The 25145-nt window shown below is 48.8% G+C and overlaps 1 protein-coding gene and 1 pseudogene across 1 annotated transcript; one reads left to right on the top strand and one right to left on the bottom strand.

The window, feature by feature from the left end:
• Window positions 1–25145, top strand: part of LOC131093333 (zinc finger protein 850-like) — a 628085-nt pseudogene that overhangs the window by 159252 nt on the left and 443688 nt on the right.
• LOC131093422 (olfactory receptor 14J1-like) lies at window positions 6858–7790 on the bottom strand. Its single transcript, XM_058040587.1, has one exon. The coding sequence runs from the start codon at window positions 7788–7790 to the stop codon at window positions 6858–6860; it is 933 nt and encodes a 310-aa protein (XP_057896570.1).

Raw genomic sequence — 25145 nt, 5'->3', positions numbered from 1 at the left:
AATTGAAGTTTTTAACATTCTTTTAACTCAAGGAGATGGTATTTATACATGAAGTGATATTATATGAATTATCAAAACCATGTTTTAATCTCTGATATTCCCTGCTACTCATCCTGTGATCTGAGAAGCGATAGAGCATTCTCCCATGCACCTAGCAATCTGGCTCCAAAAGAAAGAAAGAACAGGTTGATACAAAAGGGGAAGTAGACTCCTGCAACAGTAACCAGTAAGAACAGCACAAGTAGTAAGGAAAGAGAAGAGAAGGGGGAGGCAAGACAGGATCAGGATATACTCTTACCAACAAGAGTCGCTGATCCTCTATGGAGAGGAGACATGAATGGGAGAGTAGCCTGTACCGGACCCCCAGTTCTATTGATCCTCCTACTTATCAGCATGAATAGGGGGAGATACAACCGTGTGAAAAGTGCTATCATTCTCTGTATGCAGGAGAGTCTCGGACAGCCATCCTCAGAACACACTCAAATCCAAGCCCCAATTGTATCAACTTTTTATCGTTAACCACCTGTATAGAGGACAGCAGAGTGTATTGGCAATTCGAAAATAGGGGAATTTTTAAACAGAACTTGTTGGGGGAATGCCCTATGAAAGAAAAATGGATCAGAAAGGAAATCAATTAAAGGAGAAGTAAGTCATGTGGCTTATGAAAAAGATTTACCAGACATTGAGACGACTATACATGACTGAAGAGGAAACATGTTAACAAACTGATTAAAAGACTGGTCAAGAGAGTAATTCAATAACTGTCAATTGATTGATGCGGGCTAAAGCCCATCAAAGTTTTAGAGGGGGGAGTTGTTATAGGTAAAAGTTAAGTTAAAATAGGATTTAGTTAAATTATATTGTATTAATTATGTTCTATTATTTGTATTATGTTAAAGGGGAGGGGCTTATAAGAATATGCTAGAAGGGTCCAGGGTTTGGTGAAACAGGGTTCTGATGGGGGAAGGCAAGGTCGAAGAGAGATTGGATGAAACATCTGACCAATCATTCGAAGCCCTGCAGAAATGATTGGTCCAGAATGAACGGTGGTAAAGACCAATGAGAAGCCTGGAAATGGACGGAAATGGACCAATCATCATGAGGATCCAAAATGCACCAATCCTGGACTCGGGGGAGACTATAAATGTGGGGAGTTCGTTTGGGTCAGGGTTCTTCTTCTTTTGGGGTATTTGTTGTTTGGGAGAACCTAGTGCACTTGGGGTGAGCGCACTGTTTTCGTTTTTGGCTCGCTGTGTGGGTGCCTGGGCTTATCCTGGGCACTCCGTTCCTTGTAGCTATTTTAATAAATGAGAACCTCTTTCTCTGGAGAAAGTTTGGCCTTGTTCATATCCATAACATTATCACATGAGTTGTGACCTTTGGGAACATGAGTCCCATCAGTGGGACCCATTAGAAGTCAAAGAAAGTTTGGACTTTGAATCTGATTTTGAGTTCTTGAGAAGTTCTTTGAGCACACTCTGAGGGACTGGGTCTGATGCAAAGAGCACTAAAGCCCTAGAGGGGCTTTGGGGAGAGCTCTGTCTGTGCCCTGCTGGTGTCCCTGAGGGGCCCTGGCAGTGCCCCAGCCCTGCTGGGCTGTGCACAGGAGCTGCTCCTGGCCAGAGCTGTCTCTCTGCAGCACTGCCCTTGCCAGGAGCTGCCTCTGGGCAAGGAGCCCGGCCCAGCTCAGCAGAACAGAGTGGCAGTATGATGCCACAGAGAGGGTTTTGTGACATCACTAAGGGGATTGTGACATCATACATCTGACTGTGACAAAATAGAGTAGAGCCATAGAACAGACTATGCCATCGTAGCGGGTGGCTCTGTGACATGAGAGAGTGGGTTGTGTCATCACTGTGTGGCTGTAGGACATCATAGAGCAGGCTGTGACATCACAGAATACACTGTGACATCACAGGGTGACTTTGTGACATCACCAAGTCTTCTGTGACATCACAGCACAGCTGTATGACATCACAGAGTGACACCCCGTATTTGGTTCTGTGACATCACAAGTGTGCTCTGTGACATCCCAGAGTGGGCTATGATATCACAGGTGGCTGTGTGACATCATAGGGACCTGTGTGGCACAACAGGGACACTGTGACATGACAGGGGGGCTTTGTGACATCACAGAGGGGGGCTATGTGATATCCCAGGGAGGATCTGTCGAGGATATTTTGCAGGTTGAGGAGTTTTTGCAAGACAATGGCCATATTCAGCCGATGCACAATCCAGCCTGCTTATACTAATGGACAATGGTCGTGTTCACAAACAATTGAATGATAGACATATTCAGAAATGGGGTCGGTATATCCTTGAAAAAGATACAAGAAGAAGAGTCATCAGGATTCAGCAAGTTTGTCAGCAAGCTTGGGAAACTGAGCCATGGGTGGGCCAGACAACCAGAGCAAGATGCGTGAAAAATTAGATGATCCAATCAGCATGCTTTTTTAGACATGTTAACAGCTAGGATTAACCAATCATGTATTAGCTAGAGACGCATGGACAGTAGAGATTTATTATAAATATAGCCTTTTACAGATAATAAATTTGGCTTCACTGGATCATATTTTATGGTGTGATGTCCCTGAACCTCCGCACCCTGCAGGGGAACATGTAAGGAAAGGAATAAATTGTAGATGTGAACATCTTGGATTGTTTCTTTCCATTTTCATTTCACTTCCGGAAAGCTGTTCTGCTATTGCAAGAACCTTCTCCACAGTGTCGTGGTTTGAGAGAAAATGAGTTTTGGGGATGCTGTAGTCACACCAAGGGCCACTGCGGAAGTGCAAGGCCTCATGGAACCGATGAGACCATTGTGACATGGCACGGCCTCATGGGAGCAAAGGGACATTGTGACATTATGTGGCCTTGTAGAACTGAGGGACCCTTGTGACCCTGTGTGGCACCATGGAACCAAGGAGAGCACTGTGACACTGCAGGGCTCTGTGGAACTGAGAACTTGTGTGGTAGTGAGGAGCCCAGTGGAACCAATGGGCCATTCCATCCTTCAGGGCTTCATGGAATCAAGGTGCCATTGTGATACTGCAGAACCAAAAGAGACCACTGTGACACTGAGGAGCTTCATGGAACCAGTGAGACCATTCTGACACTCCGAGTCCCCATGGAACCAAGGGGCCATTGGAACATCACAGGGCCTCACAGAACCAAGGCAACCACTGTGACACTGCAACGTCTCATGGAAGAAAGGGGCCAGTGTGAAACATCCAGGCCTGGTAGAACCAAGGGGCCATTCTGATCCTGGGGAACCCAATAGAAACAAGGGGCCATTTTGAGACTGCGACCTCATGGAACCAATAGGCCATTGTGGCAGTGTGCAGTCCCATAGAAACAAGGAAACCATTTTGACACTGAAAGGCCTTGTGGAAGCAAGGGGCCATTGTGCCACTGTGGAGCCAAAGAGACCATTGTTACATCACTGGGCCTCGTGGAAACAAGGATCTGTTGTGAACCTACAGGGCCTCATGGAACCAAGGGGCCATGGTGATGCTGCAGGGCCCCAAGGAGGCAAGAACATGGGACAGGTCTGGCTCGCTGGGCCCCCTGGGGGCTGCCTGACTGGCCCAGCTGACCTTAGCATGTTGAGGGTTGCTTCTCATCAGCCCCTGGAGTTCTGAGCTTTCCTTTGTGTGGGAAAGAATTTTCCTTCTCCTTTGAAATGGGAGGAGGTTCATGGCCGAAATTGGGATTCCTCCTCCAAATTTGATCATATTCCCTTATGAAACCTGCCAGTACAGACTGCTCTGGCTGGCCTTGGCCTCTTGGGGACCACCTCTCATCTGCCTTCAAAGAACTGGGGACCTGTTCTTTTCTTCGCATGAAAAAAGACATCTTTCAAGTCCAGGCATCCATGGCCAAAATTCCTTATATCCAAGGATAGCTCACAGACAAAAGCTGCCAGGACTATCTTGGTTTGTTGTCTTATATATTACAACAGTTCTATTATCATTATGGTGCAAGGATTCCATAGCCTCAGATGTGCGTACCTCCTCAAAGTTTCTTGCAGGCAATTCCTCTAAGCACTCACTGTTCTTGGCCCTTCAGCAGCCATCTGACTCCTCTCCCCACCAATCCACTCTTTTATGCCCTAGTTCTTATTGGTTACAGGTGTTGCCTGTTATCATCCGGCCTGTTCCTAATCTTTAGTAATACGGTCCAGCTGCAACTCTTTGGGGGATAAGATTACATTCTACATTACCTTCATTTACCCATATTGTGTCCGCTTACACTGATCCCGCAGGGCTTTGTGGAACCATGCAGAGCATTGTGACAGAGAAGGACCTGGTGTTATGATGGGGCCATTGTGACACAGTAGGACCCAATGGAACCAATGGGCCAGTGCTGCTCCTCAGGTATTCATGGAATTAAGGAAACATGTTGGACACCGTGGTGGCCCTTGGAACAAAGAGGCCATTGTGAAATTCTGGGACCAAGGAGAGCATTGCTGCACTGCCAGACCTCATGGAACCAAGGGTCATTGTGACACTGCGGGCACCAAGGATCCAAGTGACTTTGTGACACCAAGGGGTCCCATGGAACCAAAGGGACATTGTGACAATGGAAGGCCTCATGGAATAATGGAGACCATTGTGACACTCTGGGGCCTCATGGAACTGTGGTGAAACCAAGTTGGCTTTGAGTGTGGATCTGCTGGAAGGTAGGAGGGCTCTGCACAGGGCCCTGGACAGGCTGGATCCAGGGCCCAAATCCTACAAGGTCAGCTTTAACAAGTCCAAGTGCCAGGTCCTGCACTTCGGCGACAACAACCCATGAAGCACTACAGGCTTGAGACAGAGAGGCTGCACAGCAACCATGAAGAAAAGGACTTGTGGGGACTGATGGACAGAAGGCTGGACATGAGGCAGCAGTGTGCCCAGGTGGCCAAGAAGGCCAATGGCTCTTGGCCTGGATCAGGAATGATGTTGCCAGCAGGAGCAGGGCAGTGATTCTTCCCCTGTGCTTGGGGGCACTGGTTGGGCAGCACCTCGAGTGCTGTGTCCACTTCGGGGCCCCCAAATTTAGAACAGACACAGAGGGGCTGGAGCATGTCCAGAGAAGGGAAACAAGGCTGGGGAGGGGTCTGGAGCACAAGTCCTGTGAGGAATGGCTGAGGGAACTGGGGTTGTTTATCCTGGAGAAGAGGAGGCTCAGAGGACACAAGGCAGTGCCAGGGCACAGGTTGGATTGGTGATCTCCAAGGTTTTTCCAACCTTGCTGATTCTGGGATTCTCTGAAACCACCCTTAGAGCAGTTGCAGGAGGAGCCCTGGGCCTCCTCTTCAGAAGCTCCAGCAGCCCAGGTCCCTCAGCTTCTCCTTCCAGCCCCAAAGCACATCCTGTCAGTCCTGCAGAGCCTCTGCAGCTCCTCCTCACTGGCCAGAACTGGAAGGCCCAGAGCCAGACAAAGCAGCCCAGTTGTGCCCCCCTGGCCTGGCATGCCTCTGGCAAGGGGGCAGTACCAGGCACTGCAGGAATCTACAGACAGTTCCTGCAGCACTTGTAGGAGGATCCTGCCCCTCAAGGGACGTTCCCATGGTGCCAAGCCAGGAACTGCAATGGGCATTGGAGCCAGAGACGAAAAGGCAAACAGGGATGAGCTGTTTGCAGAGGAGGGAAGAGGGATGGGAAATGGGAAGATATTTGTAACATGAAAAGAAAGGAAAGCAAAGGTGAAGCAAAGGAAATGCTCAGGGCTGTTTGGGGGTGGCCGCCAGGCAGCCCTGGCTCTGAGCAACAGTGTCTGCAGTGGCACAGGAAACTCCCAGCTGATGGGAACAAATTTTCTGGCTGACTGCAGAGGCCAGGACAAACCCGGGTGGTTTCCCTGCCATCCCCCAGCCCTTGGTGGCCCCAGGGGCTGATGGCATTTGTGCTCCCTCAAGTTCATGTCCCCACAGCAACAGCATGGGGGTGCTCCCGCTGCTCTGTGCAATGCAGATAGGGGCTTGTGAGCCAGTGCTGCCGTGTCTGTGCCTGCAAGGATGGGGCACCTGTGTGAGCTGGGGGAGAGGCCAGGGCTGCAGAGGGGGGATGTTATTGGCAGCTCCATCAGGACGCTCTGGGATGCTGCCCTGGGCTGTCCAGCGCACTGGGGATGGATAAGCCCCTGCTCTGCTGCTCCTTCCCATCTCCCCCAGGGCCCTTGCAGAGCCCCAGCCATGCTGTTTGCCCCCAGCCTGCCCACGGCCAGCCTGGGGCTGCTCATGGGTGCTTTCTTTGCTGAGCATTGGCCTCGGTGTGTTCTTGAGAGAGCCTGGGCAAGGAGCCTGGAGCCCCCAGGCCCTGGGCTGAGGTGTCAGTGCTGTCCCAGCAGTGCCCATGGCCTGTCCCTGCTGCAGCCCCGGCACTGCCACCCCCAGGACTGTGCCCGGCCCCGAGAGCACTCAGGCCCTACAGCAATGCCAGGACCACCAGGGCAGCGGGGCAGGGCCACGGCAGCAGCACTGGCAACACCAAGTGCTGCTTCTGCTGCTGGGCACAGCTGCTGGGCCAGCACTTCTCTGCCCCCAGCTCTGCACACAGACATTGCTGCTGCACCTCCAGAGAAGGCAACAAAGGGCATTACTGCAGAAAACTTTGCTGGGAGATCCTTTAGTTCCTTCAAAGGCACTGAGAGCGCAGCCCCTCATTGACACAGTCTGTGAAAACAGGGAAGGTGGAGAGAAACAAAAATGAGAAATGGTACAAACAATGACATTTTTCTCTGGACAATATGAAGAATAACAATTCAATGTCAACAAAGAAAACAAATAAAAATAGTCTCCAAAATGAAAACAAAAAGAAGTACCAAAGATGATTTTTATTACAAGTTTTTTGAAGAAATTTGCCATCAGTTTAATGTTCCTGAAACCATCCAGTCATCAGTCTCAACACTGCAGCCTTGAGCTCCTTGTTCCTCAGGCTGTAGATGAGGGGGTTCAGGGCTGGAGGCATTACCGAGTACAGAAGTGACAGGGCCAGATCCAGGGATTGGGAGGACATAGAGGGGGGCTTCAGGTAGGCAAACATTACAGTGCTGACAAACAGGGAGACAACAGCCAGGTGAGGGAGGCAGGTGGAAAAGGCTTTGTGCCGTCCCTGCTCAAAGGGGATCCTCAGCACAGCCATGAAGATCTTCACGTAGGAGAAAACAATGAACACAAAACAACCAAATGCCAAACAGGCACTGACAGCAAGAAGCCCTAATTCCCTGAGGTAAGAGTAAGAGCAGGAGAGCTTGGTGATCTGGGGCACTTCACAGAAGAACTGGCCCAGGGCATTGCCATGGCACAGGGGCAGGGAAAATGTATTGGCTGTGTGCATGAGAGCAGTGAGAAAGGCACTGGCCCAGGCAGCTGCTGCCATATGGGCACAAGCTCTGCTGCCCAGGAGGGTCCCATAGTGCAGGGGTTTGCAGATGGACACATAGCGGTCATAGCACATGATGGTCAGGAGGAAATACTCTGCTGAGATGAAGAACACAAAGAAAAAGAGCTGAGCAGCACATCCTGTGTAGGAGATGTTCCTGGTGTCCCAGAGGGAATTGTGCATGGCTTTGGGGACAGTGGTGCAGATGGAGCCCAGGTCGCTGAGGGCCAGGTTGAGCAGGAAGAAGAACATGGGCGTGTGCCGGTGCTGGCCACAGGCTACAGCGCTGATGATGAGTCCGTTGCCCAGGAGGGCAGCCAGGGAGATGCCCAGCAAGAGGCAGAAGTGCAGGAGCTGCAGCTGCCGCGTGTCTGCCAATGCCAGCAGGAGGAAGTGCCTGATGGAGCTGCTGTTGGACATTTGCTGGGGCTGCACATGGGGACCTGTTCATGGAAAAAAGGAAATTGAAGTGTTAGAGGAGAAAGCTGCAAGCAAAATCAAAGCCATTTCCCATATACCACGCACTGTAACATACATGGACATGCTTTTGTGTTTAAGACTTTGGAAGTTTTCTTTTTAATCTCTCCCCCAATGTCTCTCCTGGTATTCTGGCATATCAGAAACCCTCAGCATTTTTTCTGCCCTCTGGTAGAACAGAGGGAATTCTCTGCAGCAAGATGATGAATGGACAGTGAGGGGAGATGCTTTCACTTCATGCAGTTTGGGGTTTCTGTGGACTTTCACTTTTCTCAAATGGAGGATATTCACACTTCCACATTTCTCTTAATAACCCCCAAGTACTGCTGAGAGCAGATGGATCCTCCACAGCCCATCTCCAAATTTGTAGCCAAGGACTCACTTTGCTCATTTCACCAACCCAGCAGCATTTTCAGTGTCACAACACCTCTGCCTTTCCCATCAATCTTATAACTCAGAGATGCTCTAGGACAGGTTTTCACCCTGGATTGAAGCCCCCAGCTTGGACTGAAATCTCAGAGAAACTCCCAAGTGTCCTTATGATGGCATTGGATTGAGGGAGATGAAGCTCCTTCCCTGGCTGCACTGACAGCATTGCCCAGAGCCAGGCACTGAGGATAGCATCACTCTGAGCCAGCTGTGCCCCCCTTCCAGAGCTCCCAGGGCTGGTCAGCTGCTCCAAGCCCTGTGCTCTTCAGAGGGAACTGGGCCCAGGGCTGCAGAGCTGCCCCATGGCTCTGCTGCAGCTCTGCCTGCACAGGAGGGCCTGCACACCTTGGAGCCCCAGCCCTTAGGGCAGAGGCTTGGCTGGGGCACAGGAGGGAGGGGGCTTGTTTAGAGGAAGGGGCTGCACTAGAGGGGATCCTGTGGGCATCTCTCAACTCTCCCTACCACAGCATTGCTGGGTTTTGTTTTCTCTCCTTGCCTGATCTTGTCTCTGCTTCCTGGAGATTTTCCTCCTGCAGGTGTTTCCCTGTGCCTGCACTCAGAGAGCCCAAATCTCTGTGCACTCTCCTTTGCCAGCACTCACAGAGCCCAAATCTCTGTGCACTCTCCTTTGCCCACAGAACCCTGCCTGTTTCCAGGGCACTGGCTGGGGGCAGATTCTGTTTGCAGCTTGGAGAAAGGACAGCTCAGACTGAGCCTGATGGCTCCAGCAAAGGGGATGCTGGTGCTGTCCATGAGCAGAGTGGCTTAAAGCACATTAGGGATATCCTGTGAACCTCCTGGACACTAAAAGTAACAGTTTGGTTGTCTCAGGCGCCACTTATCAAAATTAATAATAAATAATTCATAATCATCCTTTAATATTAATCCCCCCTCCAGGGCACTCTCCAGTAGTAGGAAATTGAATACAAAATCTTACGAAATTTCCTCATTTTTATCAAAATCCTTGTTTTGGAAATATTCTATGATTGATCAGAACCCCTCAGCATGTCAGAGCTTCATAAGCATTTCACCTCCCCTGCAGCAGAAATACCCAGAGTTATACTCACAGGGTCTGTAGGCATTGGAATGTTCCAGCTTTAGGAGATGGCTCCAGGAGTTGCAGCTGCACTATCCTGCAGCCAGAGGTTCCTGTGCCAAGGGCTGGCAGTGATTCTGCCCCAGGCACTTCTCATCACCTTCCCAGCCGTGACTGATTGAAGCTCTCTGTGCCTCTGTGCTGTGCCCGGGCTGGCTGCAGGCAGTGCCCCAGCCTTGCTGGGCTGGCAGAAGAGCTTCTCATCAAGAGAAATGTGCTTTTGAAGCTCTTCTTGGTTACCAGGAGCTGCCTCTGTGCCAGGGGCCCAGCCCAGCTTAGCAGCTCAGACACAGCACAAGGACATTAATGAGCCTCTAGGGCTTTGTTCTCAGGCCCTGAACATCAGTCCTGGAGAGGGAGCTGAAGAAACTTCTCCAGAACTCCAAGTTAGAATCCAACTCCAAAGTTTCTTGGACTTTTAATGGTCCCAGTGAGGGACACAACTGAGAGAGTGTCCCCAGGCCCCAGCCAGAGCAGAAAACTGCAGGCACTGATGGCAGCTGGGGACAAAGAGAAGCCAAGTCTTGGTGCTCTGGGGCACAGCAGGGTCTGTGCCACCAAGGGCTGTGAGGAGACACCTTGTCCTGAGGCCTTAGGGCCTCCTGGCACAGCCCCAGCCAGGCTGGGCACTGTCAGCCCCTTGTCCTGCCCTCAGCATTCCCCCCTAGCCCACATCCCAGTGGCCTCAAGGATCTGCTGGAAGGAGTCCCTGGGGAGCCTTGCTCAGGAATGGCCCTGGGGGCTCCTTCATGCTCCCCAGAGGGACTGCAGGTTTTTCAAAGGACTTTGGGTTTGGCTTTTGCCTTGGAGTCTCTGAGAGGTTTGTGCAATCATGGTCTCCAATTATCCGCTGTAATTAGTCCCTTGAGAGGCTTTGTCAGTAACAACACTCAGTGGGGCTCATTAATGCTTCAGGGTACTTCAGTTTTTTAGGGTACTTGGTATTTCCCTTTTGATACAGACTCTGTGAGAGCTTTGTGCAATCATTGCCTCAATTACCTGCTTTAATTAATCCCTGCAGAGCTTTGTACTGACACTCAGTGGTGCCCATTAATACTTTGAAGTAGTCAAAGTTTTTAAGGTACTTTGGATTTTCCTTTCCACTCTGAATATCTGAGAGGTTTTTGTGCCATCCTGGCCTCCAAGTCTCTCCTCCAAGGAGTCCATGAGGAGCCTGTGTTGGGGATGGACCTCAGTGGGATCCATTCATGCCATGAGACATTTTGGTGTTTTCTTCTGACTTTGACTTCTGGAAAGATTTTGATATCTCCTCTCACGCCCTGAGGTTCCAGGGCTCAGCTCCAAATGCACCGCAGGGCTCATTAGGATCAGGTAAGTCTTGACAAATCATGGCTCTGCCTTGATTTACCTCTGCTCTAATGCAGTTCAGCCGGAAGATTTCCTTTTATAGTTACAGAGAAATATTTCAAAGAGCTTCTAAGAAATATGTATTTCTATCTTAAAGGGTGCCTTTTTTGCTGTTCCTATTATACAAGAGGTGATTGCAGCATTCTGTGATTGATATTGGTCCAGGGTCTCTCCTAAAGAAGTCTGGCCATGTCAGTGAAGTTTTATCCCGAGAGCTGACCCAGTGTGGACAACCTTGCCCCACATTCCCTAACCCCATGTGAGAAATGATTTTTACTTTCAAAAATGTAAATGGTTTATTAGGACCTTATGAAAATACAACAGAAGACTGAATAAAGAAAAGAACACAGCACCAGAAGCAAAGGATTCAGTCACCATGTGCTTATCTACAAAATGGATGTTCTGTCTTTTATACCTCTAGCCCCCTCCCAAGGTCTTGTGAATCGATTCCTTCTTCACTGTCCAGTGGTGGAGATCATTGTCTTACACCTTGATTGGTGGTCAGGTGCTGCCATAGTAACAAGCCAACCCTCCCAAATACCCCGACTACTGAGGCCGTCCTGTGATAACAATGCAAGCGGGAGGGGAAGGATAACTATACATCTACAAAACTTCCCTTAACATATATTTAATATTCACTCCTTAATTGTGAGAGTCAGCTGTAGAATTACTTATCTATAGGAAACCCCCCTTTTCTATAAGTAATTTTGTTCAAACAATAGAGTCAAAAATTTTCTCTATCTTTTGAATGAGCCATACCAGCATCTGTTGATGTGGGCAAGGACAGTGGAACCAGGAGAAAAAAAAAATCACAGGATTTCCTTAGACACACTTATTTGGAATGGACAAAAGGGCATCCCAGACGTCCAGTATAGCTTTGACTCCCATCTACCATACCTATGTGGCTGCTACCCATAGTTGGTGTATCTTAGGGGTGAGTACAGAGGCCAACTCAGTCCAGCCCTCCAGTCCCTGCTGAATTAAAAGACAACTGAGGAATGAAAGAGGTCTGGTATGGCCTTTTGTCCCTACCTTACCATGCCTATGGGGTTGCTACCCACAGCAGGGCTATGGAGCCTTCTTGGTAGCAAACAAAGGGGCCAACCTGGTCTTGCCCTTCTTCCTTGGTCTTATTTTCTTGAAAAAGCTGTCCCATTACCTTTTACAGTCCCTTGTGTACTGTCGTCAACAGATGCTGGTAATTCTCACCCATTAAAACAGGAGGACAGTTCTCAAGCTGGTTGGTGGAAGCTTGACTCTACTTTTTGGGCATCTTGGTGTTTTTCTGGTTGTCTTTCAGTCTCTGCTTGAGAGCCAATCTTGTTTCACCTGACCTGGATGTTACAGTCCAATGTTTGAGTTCTTCTACTGGGCCTTTGACTCTGTTGGCATGAGTCCATCCCCGCTCTGCAGTTCACATGGCCAATGTGGTGGTGAGCAGTACCTAAAAGGGACCTTCCCACTGAGGAGTTAGAGACTGATCTCTCCATGGCTTAATCATCACCCAATCCCCAGGATTAATATTATGGATTCTGAAATCTAGGGTGGTAATTTGAGGAATTGCCCCTTTATGCCTTAGCCCTTCTAAGGTTTATGCTAGGGACCTAACTTATTTCTTGGCATTGGCTTCCCCTTCCTCATAGGTGGCAACCTCCTGGGCTGAGATCAGGAAGGGTAACCCAAACATCATTTCATGGGGTGACACCCCCAGATCTGTCTGGGGTTGGGTTCTAATTCTTAGTAAGGCCAAAGGGAGACATTTTATTCATGACATTTGGGTTTCGATCATGAGCCTAACTAGAGCTCTTTTTAGAGTTGATTCATTCTCTCAACCTATCCAGAACTCTGGATGCCATGGAGTGTGTAATTCCCATTTCACTCCCAGGGCCTGAACAACTTTCTACGATATCTTTGATGTGAAGTGAGTTCCCAGTCTGAATCAATCTTGTTTGCCATCCCATATCATGGAATGATTGATTATAGAAGTGTTTTACTCACAGCATTGGCATTGGCTTTCACAGTGGGTACCACCTCTACCCAATGAGTCACGTGATTTACTATCAGTGGCAAAAACTTTCACCATTGTACCTGGAGAAGCTCAGTAAAGTCTACTTGGATGTTTTGGAAGGGCCATAAGGCCACCTCCCCCGGGTGTTTTCCTCATTATTTTCTTATTCACTTGTTGACATATAACACACTTTTCAGTTACTTGCTTAGCTATTCTGAAAATTCCTATGCATCCCCAATCCCTTAGAAATTGATCACTTAGCACTTCTGTCCTCCAATGTGTTGTTCCATGTATGCCTTCTATCATTTTCTTGGCCAGGGGTTTATTCAACATTTGCCTTCCATCTGCTAATCTCCATTTCCCTTTGTTATGTTTATTGGCTCCTATTTTAAGGAGTTCTTTCTGTTCTGTCCCACTGAATACAGGGACTTTTTGCATTTGTCTCATGGATGTTAATACTGTTATTAGTTTTTCTGCCTGTGATTCAATTGCATTTTTAACTTCTAAATCAGCTAAATTGTTCCCTTGCGCCACTTTTGATGTCCTTCAATATATCCCACCACTACTTCCTCTGGTAATTGTAAGGTTTCTAACTCTTCTAAAACAAGTTTTTTGTGAATCAGTCCCTTTCCCTTTGAATTTAATAGCCCCCTCCCTTCCCAAATTTTTCCAAATGTATGCACTATTCCAAAAGCATATTTTGAGTCTGTATGTATTGTTCCCCTTTTCTACGCTAATATTTCCAGAGCTCATTTTAGGACATGCAGCTCCCACACTTAGGCTGACCAGTTGGAAGGTAACTTTCCCTTTTCTGTGGCCACCAACACTTTGTGCACTATAGTGTAACCCGATATCCTGTGCCGCTTTATTACCTGTGAAGATCCATCGATGTACAATTGTTTTCCACCTTGGTGTGGTTGATCTGAGAGGTCCTCTCTTAGTTTAGTTTGATAGTTTATAACCTGTAGGCAATTCTGTATTGGTTCCTCATCTGGTTCTCCGTACAAAAACTGGGCAGGGTTGAGTTGGTTACTCACAATTAGCTCTAAACCATTATCTATTAAGATGGCTTCATACTTTACCACTCATGAATCAGTGAGTCATTTCTCAGCCTTTTGGCTCAGGATATTCCTAACTGAGTTTGGGATATATATCTTCAATTTTCCCCCAAAAGGTTAATTTTTTGCTTTCTGCTAGGAGTAGGGCAGTCTCTGCCACAGCCTGAATGCAGGTTGGCTACTCCTAGCTGACAGGGTCTAGTAATTTAGAAAAATAGGCCACTGGTTTCCTGGATCCTCCCCAGTCCTGGGCTCACACTCCATATGCTACTCCTCTTTCTACATCTACAAACAGATAGAAGGGTTTGTCTGAGGCAGGAAGACTCAGTGCTGGTGAACTGACTAATTTTTGCTTTGAAGCTTTAAACATTTGTTCGTCATCTTTTCCCCACCTAATCTCTTCTTCCACTAACTTTTCATACAAGAGCCAGATGGCCTGTGTGTATCCTTCAATCCATAGCCTACAATATCCCAACAAGCCTAGAAACCTTCTGACTTCTCTCTTTGTTTTTGGCGGTGGGAGTGAGACTAACCCTGTAATTCTCTCAGGGTTCAGCCACCAGCTCCCTTGACAAATCACATGTCCTAGGGAATTTTACTTCCCTCTCTACAAAGTTGAGTTTCCCTTTTGTTACCCAAAGTCCTTGGTCCCTCAGAAAATTTAACAACACTATGGTGGATTCTCAAACTTCTTTTTCTTCCTGTCCTGTGAAAAGGAAATAATTTACATATTGGGTGAGCTTTATCTCAGGTTTGATGGAGAAGAATTGTGTTACTTCTCCTAGGGCTTTGGAGATTTGGAAAACCCTTGGGGAAAACCTAGTTCACCAAAGCTGTTTCTTACTCCCAGAATCAGGGTCCTCCCATTCAAGAGCAAATATATCCCTGCTTTTCTCTGCCAGTAGACCTGCCCAAAAAGCATCTTTTAGGTCTATGACACTAAACCACTGGTGTGCTGGGGGGATATTACTCAGTAGTGTAGAGGGGTTAGGTACCGATTCACTGTTTTTTTGTTCACTTCTCTCAAATCTTGGACAAGCCTATAAGTCCCATCTGACTTCTTTACTGGTAATATGGGTGTATTTTGGGGGGACATTCATGGTTCTAAGGTCTCATCCTCAAGTACGTCCTGGATCTGTGGCTGCAATCCTTGTCTCCCTTCCAGGGAGAGTGGATATTGTCATACCTGAACTGGATGGTTCTCATTAACTATTTATTACTATAGGTTTATGTTCTGTTTACCAGGGTTTTTTGCATTTGCCCACACCATCTCATGAATTTCGTCCTCATCTTCTTCTCTTAATTAGAGAAGCTTAACTACCGTTTTCCCTTCCTCTAGCAGAACTCCAATGTCAAACTGCACCTGTAAATCCCATCCTGATTAATTTCACCCTGCTTCTGGAAGTAATAGAACATCCACAAATCCTATTTTATTTTTTCCTTCAAACTTTATTTGCTTTATAACTGAGACCTGGAACCCGTCCCCTTTAGCACCTACTGCTTACACAGTATCTTGACCCGTTTTGCACCCCTTTGGGATTCTGCAAACACAAGTTCATTCAGACCCTGTTTCTACTAAGAATTCAAATGCTTCCTCCTGGGAATATATTTTTAAAGTTATCAAGTGCTTCTGATGGTATTCTGTCCCCAGGAGGTAGAGCCCGTGACACCCCTAATCTTCCACTTCTCCTTTTTGCTCAGTCTCATAGATCCTCAGCTCCTTTTCCCTCTGGGGGAAATCCTTTCTGATATGTCCTCTCCCTTTACAGTAAAATCAAACTGGTCCTGGGTTCCCTTATTTCCCAAATTCTCCTTTTTGTGCCCAGTCCAAGGTGCTGCATCCCCCCTCCATCTATCTTCCTGCACTTGGAATCCCCCTCCCTTACCTGGGTAGTTCTTTATGTGTTGGTTTCCTTCCCTAATGGCAGTTACCCTTACCTTGGCTTTTGCCTTGGCCTTCTCTTCATCCCTCTTTACATACTCCTTCTGTGCTTCTCTTAAAAGATCCTCTAACCTCCTTTCTTGCCCACCATCGAGCTTTTCTAACTTTCTCCATATATCTGGCCAAATGTGAGTGACGAAATTTATCTCTAGTAAGATCTGTTCAGCCACTGTATCAGGGTCAACCCCTGAATATTGCCTCATATTCCTTCTCAATCTTTCTAGCCACTCTGTCCTGGTTTCTTACTTCCTTTGCTGCTCATCAAAAGCTTTATGAGATTTTAATTCCATGGAGCCACCTCTTTGATACCTCTTATAATCAATGTTCTATATTCCTCCATGTCTTGCCTTCCCCCAGTGCAGTGGTGCTCCCAGGCAGGATGCACTATGGGCATTTTCATATCCCCAGGAGGTCCTTGCACATGCTCCCTTTCCCATATTTGTATCCCAGCCGCTCGGATCATGTGTCTTTCTTCTGGTGTGAACAACATAATCATTAATGATTGCATCTCTTCCCATGTATAAATATTGGGCCCCAAAAACTGGTCTAACTGCTCTGTGGCATCATATTTTAAAATGGTTATATGAGTTCGGTTGTAAAGTCGGTTATCCCTTTTATAAGTTAAAAATATGGTTTGGTCCTCAGTTCCCCCCATGTACTTCCCTCATAATGGTTTCTCCCTAAGTTTGTTACCCCTTGTTTTCCCACCAATGGCTTGTCCCTCAAGGTGACTGATCCCTTGATCCTTCCCTTCATGCCCTTATAAGTTTATTTCCTCCCTTCTGGTGCTGCCCACTTCCCCTGTATATCATTGTAACCACCCCTCTTTATTTCGAGAACCTTCTGTGTCAATCATCCCTTACTCAAGGTATAATTTGCCTCCAGAGCCTCTTCCCTCCCCTATGTAATCCTTACTGGTTAAGCTGTGTCCCACACTCCTTCCCTGAGCTTCATTTATGGGTCACCTCGTGTCTCCTCCTGCCTCACTCATTCCCTTTATCAGTGCCTCCCTAAGCCGTCCTCCTCTGACACCCATCACTGGTCCCGCCTGGGAAATAAAGCACCTTGGCATCCACACGAGTGTGCACTCCCTCCTTCCTTTATCTCGGGACTTCATAGCCACACTCTTGCCTGCGCCACCCATGCCGCAGACGGCACCACTACCCGAGGGTTTTTGAGGAGAACCCAGGAGTGGCAGATCTTATGGTCTCCTCTGGCCACACACCGGGAGCGACTAGCTGGCATTTGTCCAGCTCCCGTGGCCGCAGAGCAGGCTACAGGGAAAAATCCTTTTCCTGAGATCCAACCTAAGCCTGCCCCGACTCAGCTGCAGCCGTTCCCTCCACTCCTGTCCCTGGGCACCAGAGGGAAGAGGTTCCCACAGCCCCAGCCAGGGACCCGCTCCCAAGGCTGTTGCCATGGCCACCATGGCTGGGACCAGCTGGGATGCTCGGTTTCCATGGGCCGGGGTTCAGGAATGGGATACCCCAATTTCCTGCTCTTGCTAAAACCGCACTGCCCTTGCTGCCCTCCTGCCTCCCATGAAAAGCACAAAAGGCAAAGATCTCAGTCTGGGATAAGAACAATTTATTGGGAACAGCACCGAGAAAAGGAACAAACAGAAACAGAAACAACACTGGTAACAGAACGGAGAGGAAAAAGGATTTGCAGGGAAAAATTCAACATCATTCAAAATTCAAATCTCAATTTCCTCCTACCTGGAAAGAACATCCTTCTCCTCAGGGGAGAGAGAGTCCCTTTGCTGCCCCTGGCAATGACCAGAGGTGGGAGTGAATGTAATGACATGAACATGGCCAGAACCTCATGTACTTCAATCCAACATCATATCATTGGCAGGGACAGGAAAATGTACAAGTGTCTTCCCAGCATGGATCAGAGGGAAAATGGATCTCCAGGGCTTTTCCCAATATAGATCCTCCAATGGGGATAAAGTTGGGGCAGTGCACAAAGCTCCTCCTGCACTTGGGGCATTTGCAGGACTTCCCTTACTGGTGCCTCCATTGGTGTTTGGTCAGGTGAGAGCTCTGGGCGAAGCTCCTCCCACACTGGGGACACTCATTGGGTCTCTCCTTTGTGTGGATGCGCCAGTGCGTGATGAGCTGGGAGCTGCACTTGAAGCCCTTCCCACAGTTGGGGCAGCAGAAAGTCCTCTCCTCTGTGTGAATGAACTCATGCAGGCAGAGATTCGAGCTTGTCTGAAACCTCTTCCCACACTGGGGACACTCGTAGGGCCTCTCCCCTGTGTGGATGCACAGGTGCCTGATGAGGTGGGAGCTGCAGTTGAAGCCCTTCCCACAGTTTGGGCAGAGGAAGGGCCTCATATCCGTGTGAATTCGCTGGTGGTAGAGGAGATTAGAGCTGCTCTGAAACTTCTTCTGGCACTCGGGACACTCGTAGGGCCTCTCCCCAGTGTGGGTCATCTGGTGGCTGATCAGGGTGCTGCTCTGCCTGAAGCTCTTCCCACAATTCAAGCACTTGTGGGCCTTCTCCCATCATGAAGCCGCTCCTGGGCCACCAGCTTTGAGGTCTGGCTGAAGCTCTGTACACCTTCCTGGCTCAGGGTCTTTCCTTCTCAAAGCACACTGGGGTGGGTTTGCAGCCCCTTCTCCTGAGGGATCTCCGGGGCTTTTCTTCCCTGTTTGATTCCTGTGCACTAGAGTTGCTCAAAATGGCCTCTTCCACAAGGGTCGGCCAAGGAGACTTTTCTTCCCTGGTCTCTATCCTCAGCTCCTTGTGTGGGGGAGAAAGGACAAGGAAAGGATGGGATTTGCCTCTCTGCCCCAGGGAAGGAGATTCCCTCCAGTGCATCCCCAGCAGGATGGCATTGGCAGCAGGGTTGTCCTGCAGCCAGGGGCCATGCTGGGCTGGGAGATGGAGCTGGAGAGAGAGGGAAAGGGGCACTGACTTCCTCCTCACCTGCCTGAATTTCCAGGGTTCCTTCATGTTCCTCACAGCCTCTTCCACCATCTGGAAAAGGTTTTGGGATGGGAAATCCTGTTTTGGGAGGAAAACAACAGATGAGTACATTATTTTTTGTACTGGTTTGAAGGCAAACCTGGGGAGGGTCTAAGCCAGAATTACAATTTAATAAGAAAATGAAGATCAAGGCAATGATACAGAAACACTGCCTTAAACCGACAGGGTCAGGATATAACCTGCTGGTCAGGGTGGTGGCAGCAGTCCCATTAAATTGTGGCTGTAGTCCTGTTGGAGTGATGAACGTGTTTCTGTCAAAGCAGTGATCCTGTATAAGTGTCTGGTCTTCCTCTGAAGGTCCAGTGATGGGTATGAAGCTCTTGTCCTCTGGGAATCCAGTAGCCAAGCTGCTCCTAGTGTTGAAAGCATCAGCTTATATCCAGGTAGGAATGCTTGGATCCTCCCCCTAGGTGGAACATCCCACAATGGGATGATAGAATTTTATCAGTCCTGCAGTGACACTCAATGGCCCATTCACAGATGATATCTCCCCTGGAGGGCGTTATCAGGGGTGAGTCATGAAAGAGATAAAGAACACTGCCCCACCTGTTTATAGCAGTTGATGAAGATGGGGATTGGAAACATGCATTTGGTTACATCTTGCATTGCAACCTGAAACAGTGGGGTAATCCCTGCTCAGGGGGTGAACACCACCCCCCTTACCCAAACTGGCTCAGGTGTAAAACCCCCACCTCAGGAAGGGCACACACACACACAGGGGACAATGTCGCACTTGGCCTGCTCCAGGGGAGGTCTCTGTCCCTTGTCACTACCTTGCTGTCCCCCCTTTTCCCTTTCTTTCCATCTCTCTCCCTACCTCACATTTACTGTTCAATAAAATCCACTTTGGATTTGGTCTCATTAGCACTTTAATTGGGGCAGAGGCATCTCTCTTAGAATTTTATTGACCATATTGCAATATTATTTTGGCACAGTGAGTTCAGGGCACTTCTGTCTGACTCCAAGTGCCTTTGACAACATCATGGTTCCCTCCTTTGAGGACGCTGTGGTTCTTTCCGGAAGAACTCTTGGAAATTTGGATGCAGCTTCCTCTGAGCAAGTTATGGGAGAACTGGTGAAGAAAGTGGCTGTTGTGGCCCATGTAACGAAAATATTTTTTTGTCCCTCCATGAAAAGTTTGTTAAAATCGTTGGAGGAAAGGAAGCACATGTTACCAGCGAGACTGACAAGGTTCATTCTCACCACAATGAGGAACACAAGGCTGCTGAAGTCCCAGAAGAAGCCCAGCTCAAGTAGCTAAATTCCCGAATAACTCCTGAATTCCCAGGCTTAGGGGCTTTGCCAAATGTGAGAATCATTTTTCCCTTCATCCCTGTCATCTTTGTGACAGCTACACAGGCTTCCCCTTCCTTTTAAAAATCTGTATTGGGCCAAATTTCCACTTTTCTTTTATTGGAACCTGCTAGCAGCTGAGCTGGATTTGTGCAGGAACCAATGAAACTTGGAATTGCCACAGAATTGCTTGGATTGTCAGTTTATTCATGTTTGGGATTTCTTTGTGCTTTCATCACAAGTTACTCGTGGGAAGAGAGTATATTCTTCAAAGTGATTTATGCAGAGTCAAGTTTGATTTCTGCCAAGTTTATTTTGTCCAGTGCCTAGAGGATGCTCAGGGGTCTCTAAGTCTCTCACCCTGGGCGATGCTTGGGAGGGGTTCTGGGGGACTGTTCCTGTCCCTGTCACCCCAGGCCATTCCCCAGGGGGTCTCCATCATTCTCACCCCAGGGAATGCCTGGAGGGTCTCCCTCCCTCTCACCCCTGTGCCAGGGGGTGCTCGGGGTTGTCTCTGTCCCTCTCAGCCCAGGGGATGCTCGGGGCTCTCTGTCCCCTCACCCTGGGGGATGCTCGGGGGGTCTCCATCCCTCTGGCCTCAGGGAATGCCTGTGCAGGGCTGGGGACCAGGGGCTCTGTGTCCCTCTCACCGCTGAGGGTGCTCAGGGCTGGGGGGGCTCTCCAACCTTCTCACACCTGGGGAGGCCAGCTCTGTCCCTCTCAGCCCTGGTGTGACCCCACCCAAACATCATCGGGGTCAGAGGGACAGAGACACCTCCAAACCCCCAGAATTGCTGAATCTGGGATTTGGTTTGGGGCTGAGGATTTAGGAAGGGGCTGGAATTTGGGCTGGGTTGGAGTTGGGGCTGAGATTTGGATTAGAGCTGGAATTGGGGTTAAAGCTAGACATGGGATTGGCATTAGGGCCTTGGTTGGGCTTGGGTCTGGGGCTAGACGAGTCTGGGACTGGGATGTGATTAAATACAGAACTGGAGCGTGTCTATATGTGGAGTGAGATTGAGACCAGGATCAGGGTCAGATTTGGCACTGAGCTCACCCACAGTGGGAGAGGGGGGATGTCACTGCAGGATGGTTTGGGGAAAATCCTGGTTTGGGGAAAAACAAGGTTTGAATGCCTTGGGCTGGGGATTCCTCTCACCCAAGTACATCTCTAGAAGTCACCTGATGTGCATAAAAACCTCCAAAAATCAAGAGTGAATCAAAAAAGCCACCAGGAGTTCCCTCTTTCAAGTCTCATTCCTCTGTTGTTCTGGTGGTCTCCCATCTTAGGGCTGCTGGGGATCCCATGGGGTCCTGGGCATCCCCCTTCTCCAGGGTCCTACTTAGGGATTCTGAGGGGTTTTGTGTTCCCCCTCTCCAGCCTCCCCCCAGTCCAGCCACTTGGGGCTCCCCCCCTCTCTCCACCACCCTACACTGGTTCAGGGAAAATTTGGGAGAAAATTTCCAAAAGAGGTTTCCTCTAGAAAGCAGATTCAAGCAGCTCCTCCCCCAGGTAGTTCAGGAAAATATTTCCTTGGAGAAAAGTGGAAAAAACTGTTTATTTAACAGGCAAAGCATTCACCAACACAACAAATGAACAATAATAAACAATAAAACATAAAGAGATGACAAACTCAGAAAGTCCCCCTGTGGGCAGTAGCTCAGCTCATTCAGACTCTTATCAATCTCTCATCAGTACCCCCAGTGCCGGAAATTCCGTGGCCCAGGCTCGACCCAGTGGGCCACAGGTGGGAGCTGCTGGTAGTGTTCTGGTTGTTCAGTCCAGACCAGGTTTAAACAGCTCAAAAGAAAAAGAAAAAGAAAAAGAAAAGGAAAAAGAAAAAGAAAAAAGAAAAAGAAAAAGAAAAAGAAAAAGAAAAAGAAAAAGAAAAAGAAAAAGAAAAAGAAAAAGAAAAAGAAAAAGAAAAAGAAAAAGAAAAAGAAAAAGAAAAAGAAAAAGAAAAAGAAAAAGAAAAAGAAAAAGAGCAGTCCAGGGTACTTCTCTTCCTCAGCCAGCTAAAAACTAACTAAAAGCAAAGGAGAGCTCTGTCCTGCTGTCTGTCTGTCCATCCTGTCCATCCAGGAGCCATAATGTGGAGGAAATGAAGCAAAGTGAAAGCAGTTTCTGAAAAAGAGCTGCCGCTTCTTCCTCCCACACTTCACGCACAAAAATGGCCTTAAAGGTGCAGAATTCATTTCTGGGCTAAACAGACCAACTGGGGGTACGGGCATCATGAAGTCACCCCAGGACATGCCCCTGACAGGGCCAGGGGGTTCCGTCACCGCCTCATCTCCGGGCTGTCGGGGGTCCCCCAGCTCCGGTATCGCCCCTTCCCCTCTCCCCGCCCCAGGGGTCCCCTGTTCCACTACTCCGGCTCTAACGGGGATCCCCAAAACCAATGTCCTCCCCCGTCGGTACTGGGCCATCCCCACGTGGACCCCCTGTGACCTTGCAAAGGGGTGATTGTGGCTCCTCTCCCCCCGAAAAAGCTCCTCTCCGGGAGCCTGGAGATATCTGGGGCTCAAGTCCGGGATCTGCCGGCTCCAAACACTCTCCAAAAAATCCTGCTGGAGACCCCTGGCTGGAGTTATTTGGGAATTTAGCTACTTGAGCTGGGCTTCTTCTGGGACTTTCAGCAGCCTTGTGTTCCTCCCCTTGGAGTAAATGAACTTTATCAGTCAATCAGATATAATTTGCTCCCTCTCCTCCAGTGATTTTAACAAACTTTCCAAGGAAGGACAACAAAATATTTTTTTTTTCCAAAGGCCAACCACACCAGCCATTTTCCTCATCATTTCTCCCATAAGTTCCCCAGGAGGAAGGCGGGACTGTTTCAAAGTTACCAAGAGTTCTTCCAGAAAGAACCACAGTGTCCTCAAAGGAGGGAACCATGATGTTGTCAAAGGCACTTGGAGTCAGACAGAAGTGCCCTGAACTCACTGTGCCAAAATAATATTGCAATATGGTCAATAAAATTCTAAGAGAGATGCCTCTGCCCCAATTAAAGTGCTAATGAGACCAAATCCAAAGTGGATTTTATTGAACAGTAAATGTGAGGTAGAGAGAGAGATGGAAAGAAAGGGAAAAGGAGGGACAGCAAGGTAGTGACAAGGGACAGAGACCTCCCCTGGAGCAGGCCAAGTGCGACATTGTCCCCTGTGTGTGTGTGCCCTTCCTGAGATGGGGGTTTTACACCTGAGCCAGTTTGGGTAAGGGGGGTGGTGTTCACCCCCTGAGCAGGGAGTACCCCACTGTTTCAGGTTGCAATGCAAGATGTAACCAAATGCATGATTTCCATCCCCATCTTCATCAACTGCTATAAACAGGCAAGGCAGTGTTCTTTATCTCTTTCATGACTCACCCCTGATAACGCCCTCCAGGGGAGATATCATCTGTGAATGGGCCATTGAGTGTCACTGCAGGACTGATAAAATTCTATCATCCCATTGTGGGATGTTCCACCTAGGGGGAGGATCCAAGCATTCCTACCTGGATATAAGCTGATGCTTTCAACACTAGGAGCAGCTTGGCTACTGGATTCCCAGAGGACAAGAGCTTCATACCCATCACTGGACCTTCAGAGGAAGACCAGACACTTATACAGGATCACTGCTTTGACAGAAACACGTTCATCACTCCAACAGGACTACAGCCACAATTTAATGGGACTGCTGCCACCACCCTGACCAGCAGGTTATATCCTGACCCTATCAGTTCAAGGCAGTGTTTCTGCCTTGAACTGATAGGGTCAGGATATAACCTGCTGGTCAGGGTGGTGGCAGCAGTATCATTGCCTTGATCTTCATTTTCTTATTAAATTGTAATTCTGGCTTAGACCCTCCCCAGGTTTGCCTTCAAACCAGTAGAAAAAACAATGTGCTCATCTGTTGTTTTCCTCCCAAAACAGGATTTCCCATCCCAAAACCTTTTCCAGATGGAGGAGGTGGCTGCAAGGAAATGAACATGCCCCAGGAAACCCAGGCAGGTGAGGAGGAAGTCAGTGCCCCTTTCCCCCTCTCTCCAGCTCCATCTCCCAGCCCAGCATGGCCCCCAGCTGCAGGACAATCCCATCCTGATGAGGATACACTGAGTGGATCTCCTTCCCCTTCCCTCTGGCGTGGGGCCAAATCCCATCCTCTTCTTGTCCTTCCTCCCCCAGACAAGAAGCTGAGGATGGAGATGAGAGAGGACAAATCCCCACAGCAGAACCTCGTTGAAGTGGCTGTTTTGAGTGACTCCACAGTGCAGAATTCCACTGGGGAAGAAAATCCCCTTAGATCCCACAGGAGGAGGGGCTGCACACCCAGCCCAGGGTGCTCTGAGGAGAAAAGACCCACCCTGAGCCAGGATGGTGGACAGAGCTTCATCCAGAGCTCGGAGCTGGTGGCTGATGGGCAGGTGGGGAGAAGGCCCACAAGTGCTTGGAGTGTGGGAAGAGCTTCAGGCAGAGCAGCACCCTGATCAGCCACCAGAAGATCCACACTGGGGAATGGCTCTACGAGTGTGGGATATGTGGGAAGGGCTTCAGCTACAGGTCAGAACTCATCAGATACTAACGCATCCACATTGGGGAGAGGCCCTACGTCTGTCCCCAGTGTCAGAAGAGGTTTCAAAGTAGCTCCAGTCTACTTCAGCATGAGCAGATTCACACAGAGGAGAGGCCCTTCTGCTTCCCTTAGCGTGGGAAGGGCTTTAACTGCAACTCCAACCTCATCAAGCACCATCGCATCCACATTGGAGAGAGGCCCTACGAGTGTCACCAGTTTCAGAAGAAGTTTCGGACCAGCTCCCATCTCTGCTGCCACCAGCACATTCACAAACAGGAGAGGCCCTTCCGCTGCCCTGACTGTGGGAAGGGCTTCAAGCACAACTCCAACCTCATCACCCACCAATGCATCCACACAGAGGAGAGGCCCTACGAGTGTCCCCAGTGTGGGAAGAACTTCACTCATAGCCTCAACTTGACAAAACACCCACAAGAGTCACCAGTAAGGGAAGTCCTGCGAATGCCCCAACTGCAGGAGGATCTTCGTGCACTGCTCCAACTTCATCCCCCATGGAGGTCTAACGTTGGGAAGACCCTGGGTGATCCATGTTCCCTATGAA

Source organism: Melospiza georgiana, chromosome 25, assembly GCF_028018845.1.
Source record: "Melospiza georgiana isolate bMelGeo1 chromosome 25, bMelGeo1.pri, whole genome shotgun sequence".
NCBI classification, from domain to species: Eukaryota; Metazoa; Chordata; class Aves; order Passeriformes; family Passerellidae; genus Melospiza; species Melospiza georgiana.
The sequence above is the reverse complement of the archived record's forward strand: the minus strand, read 5'-3'. Positions and strand labels throughout refer to the sequence as shown.